Genomic DNA, 6,000 nt, shown 5'->3' on the forward strand with positions numbered 1-6,000 from the left:
GCAAATATTTTATTTAGAACGTTATATATATGCTATACTAAACACTGTACAATGTACTGTATAGTAGATATTATACAATATATTATACACTACGAGAGTATACTATTATATTTAGTATACAATAGTATACAGTATAATGTACTATAAAATATGCACTATATTATTCACTATAGATACTATCCTAGGAATATTCAAATTGCAACTCAGCGATATCTTGCACCATATCAGGGAGTTACCCAACAGACCATACAACGCATTACACAACGCATTCCTATATCTAGTTTCTCACTCAGACCCGAAATCAAACTTGCACCAAACCCAAAAAGCACCGGTCAATTTCCCCATAATGATCCAATCTCGATGGAAACGCCATTTTAATCAGACACACCCCCATCGTTTAACGACGGCGACTGACGAAACGAAAAGCTCTAGACAGGATCCGGAAGACCGACGAAAGTACCGACGAACGAACCAGCCGGACCCGTTCTCCAAGTCCCTAGCTAGGGAATAACGCTTCGTTAATCGAATCTACCCGGGTACCTATCTCCTCTCGCACGAACATCGCGAAACGACGAGGAAAGAAGTCCTTTCCTCCCCCTTTCCTCTCATCCTGTCCCGTCGACGAAACGATTCGATGCAAAATCGATGGATGATATAAACGGCGACCGGTTCGCTCGCGGAGCTACGTCGACCGTGGCAGAAGCGATGAATTATTCAGCTGGAAGGCGAGGAAAATGTTTTGATTATGCCGGACGCACGCACACGTGTACGTGCACGGATTCTCTGCAGACTGGCCGCAGTCGAAATTAGTTGGATGTCCGAATAATTAGCGAAAATAGCTGGTGTAGAGGAGTGACTGGGTTAGGTGGAGACAGGAATCTATAAGTTGGATTTTTAGCGACGAATCGGTCCATCGGAGTGAGGGTTGAAACTGAGGCTTCTCGAGAAGAAGTAGGCAGAGATGTATTGCAGTTGCAGTTGGAATTTGAATTTTCGGTGAAAACAGAAGTAGAGAATGGGACCTGGGTTTCCGGTTGTTTCCAATATGGAGTTCGAACCGATTTATCGAAGAGAGAGAGCTCTGATACGAGATTGGTCTAGGAGAAGAAAAAGACAGCGCTGGAAACGATTGAATCGGAGCTCGAATCTTTACTAAATGCAAACCCTGAAAAATAAAAGACTTCTTTGGGAAAGAAAGCCACGGGCATCGAAAACAGTCTAGATAGAACAGCGATTGTTTCGAAATTGAATTGGAATCTTCACCGAGTGGAGAACTCTGAGACAAAATGGAGAACCCTGAAACAAAATGGAGACTCACTTGGAATAAGGAAATGACCAACATGGGACACGATTAAAGTAGATTACTTAGCGACTGTTTCAAAATTCCAGCTCGAATCTCTACCCATCGCAGGATTCTACAAAATGGAGGCGGAAGATTCAATAGTCGAACGATCAAATACAAATACTGAACTTCGAATCTTTACGATGAACTTTCCAAAACTCCAAAAGAATAGTCTTCTTTTAGAAATAAAGAGGTTAGGAACTCGCTAGCTCGTATATTCGGTTTCAAAACGTCGATTTAAATTCGAAACGAATACCGGTGAAAAATGGAAACAACGAACCAATGATTCCCAGGGAAATGCAGGCTATAACAAATTACGTTAACGATTAAAGCGCTTCGAGCTAAGCAACGAAGATGCGCGAGCAATTCAATTGTCCAACTTCTCAAGTCGGACGTGGATCTCGCAGCTGAAAAGTTTCGAGATGCCGGGATCGCGGAGGTTCTAGAAATAGATTGCCGCTTGTGTAGTTCTGAATGGGGTTATAGCTGAAAAAGCAGTTGAAAGTGGAAAAAAGGAAACACTTCCACTATTCAAAAGCCATCGCTAATACCTTCCGAGTTCCGTTAACCCGACAATCGAGACGTATCTCGACTACTTCATCGCCTGATCGATAATAAACCGACATTTTTCCTCTCGCGCGAGTTTGATGATCCACGAGACGCGTTTCTCGATCAAACCAACACAGCGAATATATATAAATCGGCAGGAGGAATCTCGATTTTACCTCGTGTTGGTTAGACTCGAAACATTTTGGGAACAAGTTCCTCGATCGCGAGCCGCTTCCTGTTTCCTAGCCGATAACAACATCCTCCTGGATCTAACGCCGAGATCCGCTTAAATATAGTCTGTTTCGTTCGATTTGTGGAATTTGCGAGAAACCCGTGTGGTCCGATTGCGACGCAGATATCGCAGCGCGAAAATTATTCGAAACTCGACATGGCGGCGCGTTTTCACACCGCCGAAAACAAACGGGAATCGGCTGGGCGTGTTTACACGCGCGGACAATATTCTAAATCAGCCGGCCCTAATTGCGAATCCGTGGTGCTGCCGTTCAAATTAGATTCGCTCGGTTTTCGTGGCTGCACGAAACGCGCAGAGTCAGAAACGGCCATCGAGAGCGGCCTTGCAATTTGTACAGATAAACGGGACCGTTCGCAACGCTGCAGCGTGACCAACTTTCAGGAAACTTAATTAAACGATCGATGCAAGAGCGCCCGGAATTGTCATGGCATTCAAATCGACGAGAAAATGGGGGAAAGAGAAGATCGAAAAATAAGATCGAAAGATAAGATGGGAAAATAAGATGAAAGATAAAGATGAAGAATTAAAAATGGAAATCGTTAACTAGAGTTTACCGCCAGGGAAAACATGAATTAAAAATATTTCTTCATGCCCGGATACACGTGACCGTTGGTGTACAACGAGGAAACTGAATTAAAAATGAAAATTGTTAAGTAGGTTTTACCATCAAGGAAAGGACGAATTAAAAATATTTCTTCGTGCCCGGATACACGTGACCGTCGGTGTACGACGAGGGCAATATGGCGGTTTAAAGAGAAAAGAAGGAATAACGAAGCGTCCCAAACGGGTCGAGCAAGTGACACTGTGTAACGCGTGCTGTACGCGTGCTCTACGCTTCGTGTTTATCGACCGTGGCACGAACTCTCCCAAAAAGACACGGGGTGTGGTCAGAAATTTTCCTTCTTCCGCTGTGTGCACGGTTCGCGGCGAAAGAAAATTCCTCGGCTGCGAGTCGAGGTCACTCGAGGTCACGGATGACACGAGACCGATACCCATGCCCTTCTAAGAACACCTATAGAACGTCGAAACTCTCCTAACCTAGAGAAAACCGCGTGACGCTCCCACTCGTACCACGGTCGTCAGTGTACCGTCAGAGAACGGTCGACTTTTGTCAAGTAAAACGACGATATTACGAATAACGATTAAAAATATCTAGGAAAATAATTAAGAATCGTAAAAATTGACGAAAATGGATATTAAAATCTATTGTCCCATATGCGAGACGAAAATCGAAGGAAAATCGAACGGAAGATAAACTGTATCGCGAGACGAAACGATCGAAGAGAAGGAAAACAAAGTGCTAGGAAGATCTAGTGACTTTTAGGGGCTACGTCGTGCAAGACTGCAACCACCTGCCATCACCGAGACGAGCACGAGAGAATGTCACGGAACGATAAAAAGAAAGCAGTCGATCGAATAAGGGCATACCGGCGAAAGAGAAAAGAAGAGCAGAGACAACGAAAGGAAGGAAAGAGAGGGAGAGAGAGAGAGACAGAAAGATAGCGAAGGAAAGGTAGAGAGAAAGGGAGCAAGAGTGCGAGAAAGAGGTCGAAGGAGGGGGATGAAGGTAAAAAGCGGCGCGACGACATCGTATTGATTTGGTGACAGATCCGCGTACGATGCGGATGCCTCGTTTTCGACGGTGAGACCACCACGACGGCACAAGGCACGATAGCAAGCGCCCTGACGCTTTATATATAGAGCCTGAGCCACGAGCAGACAGGCCGTGCTGCTTAAATATAGACGAAATGCAACGGGGTGTCTCCCGCGTGCGAGCAAGGAACACAGACGCGTATACGGAACGAAGCGACGAGATCCGCGGCTGAGAAAGACGGAGAGAAAGAGAAGGATAAACGAATAACCAACAGTGGGAGTGGGAAAAAGCGAGAGAAGAAAGAGGCTCTGCATACGTAGAGAATAATCATGGCCGACGACACGGCGTCGTCTGCTACGAGAATCGCGCTCCGAACGGATCGTCACTCGCATGTCCATCTACGACACGACGAACGGTACCAGGAACCAGCTAATCGGTGACACGAGATACACCACGACATACGAAACGCTCGTGACACGAGCTCGCGTGTAATAAAAACACCACGGCAGAAAATAGAAATACACGACTAAGAAGAAGAGCGAGACAGAAGAGACGAGAGAGACAGGGAGGCACGAAGTGTGTATACACAAAGGTAGAGAAACGAGCAAATGTCGTGACACGCGGTAATGTTAAACCGATCTCTCATTCTCTGTCTCTCTCCTCGCTTCAACCGTCGTTCGTTACTCGCGAATATCACGAATGTTATGTTTTTACTTACTTTCCCAGTTCCTCTTTGAGGTCGTAGTTGTCACTAAACCGCGTGCAAGTGGTCGGAGTAGCCATGCCGAGGTATCGCGATTATTTACCGCACTAACCGAGGAACGTAAGCGCGAGAGCCACTGCCGGCCGCCACTACCGCACACGCTAGGGGAAACTTCGCAGGTCAAATTCGATCAATAGAGGGGAACCGCCGCGGCGCTGGTAGAACACCGGGTAACCGTCGGGTGGGAGGGTCGTCGGGCCGGGCAGAGGGGAGGTGGTTCTGTCCGCGGGAGCCGTGCGTTACCGTGGCACCGACGGTGGGGCAAATCGCGGTCGTGCCAGCAAATATTTGCGGGCAACGACAACTGAATCCTTGCACGACGCGTCCGCACTGCTCGCCGGCAGACCGTCGACTGACTCGCGTAGTGGTGGTAGCTCGCGATGGCGCAGGCGGTGTTCACAGTGTCGCTACCGCCGGCAATGGCGACCACGTATATACCTGGTAACGACGGTCAACAGCGATACCACTGCCGGCAGGGCTGATAGAGCTTCGCTAGCGAGCCGTTCGAGCGCAGCCAACCTAGGCGAAATAACCCAAGGGGATCGGGGCAACACATTTAAATTTAGCACCTGGAATTATGCTCGACCACGCGGATAACTTTTCAGGATCACGCTTCACGGTACAATTTACTTTCTATTCCGTTATTTTCTTTTTTACCTCTCGTCAACGCAACGACCGTCGCGCGACCGTGTGGCAGCGTATTTTCGCTCGCGTTCCTTTATGTCGCGAACAATCGTCGATCGAATATCTCTTTTTCCACGCGATAAACACGAACCGTACGAGTTGACTCGTGCGTACGAAACTGATCGTTTTTCCTGATATCGAACGACCGAGTTGCCACCGCTTTTTTCTACCTTTTCGCCATACGAACGACCACCGAAAGCAGTTGCGTACCGTCGCTGGTTAGACGGGATACCGCGCACTGACTCGATTCCGCATGTCCGACATAAACACGAGATTTACTACTGGCGCATACGCTGTCCGAACGGAGCTTCGGTATCACTTCGATCGGCTTTTTGGCGCACGTCCAATTAGAACGATACACCGAGCATAGATCTCGAGAAATTAAAAGACGTCCAAGCTTGTACATCATATGCGAATTCTAGTTATATATGGCCGCGACGTATTAAAATCGTATTACATATCGGTACTGTTAAATATTCAATTTTTCACTATATTTATATATATATATTTTATCAGGTTATATATCGCAGAAGATATTACACGTGACTTGATGGGAAATATTATAAATGGCAACTTTTCTGTTTACAACACTCCACAGTGTTGGGGCTAACACAGATCCGTTACAACTTAATATTGACTACTTGGAATGCGAGTTCTAGTTATACGATGATAGCTTAGACCAGCAACGGCTTTGGAAAGAAAATTGCTGAGCAATGACAAGGGTGAAAAGTAAGTTTACAGGAGCTATGTATAGGGTGCCCTACGTTAAGTGCCGTTTCAAATAACTTCTAAACGGTAAACGATACGACAAAAAT

At 46.5% G+C, this 6,000-nt stretch overlaps 1 protein-coding gene across 22 annotated transcripts in view; it reads right to left on the reverse strand.

Moving 5' to 3' along the window:
- Positions 1-5,386, reverse strand: part of CaMKII (Calcium/calmodulin-dependent protein kinase II) — a 228,280-nt gene extending 222,894 nt beyond the window's left edge. For all 22 annotated transcript variants that reach the window (XM_017910420.1, XM_017910428.1, XM_017910418.1 and 19 more), the window contains exon 1: positions 4,457-5,386. In XM_017910420.1, the coding sequence (XP_017765909.1) occupies positions 4,457-4,521 (65 nt within the window). In that variant the 5' untranslated portion in view covers positions 4,522-5,386. The remainder of the gene's footprint in view (positions 1-4,456) is intronic.
- Between the last annotated feature and the right edge of the window lie 614 nt (positions 5,387-6,000).

The sequence above is a fragment of the Eufriesea mexicana genome, unplaced genomic scaffold (genome assembly GCF_001483705.2).
Source record: "Eufriesea mexicana isolate 0111107269 unplaced genomic scaffold, ASM148370v2 scaffold100, whole genome shotgun sequence".
Taxonomy (NCBI): domain Eukaryota; kingdom Metazoa; phylum Arthropoda; class Insecta; order Hymenoptera; family Apidae; genus Eufriesea; species Eufriesea mexicana.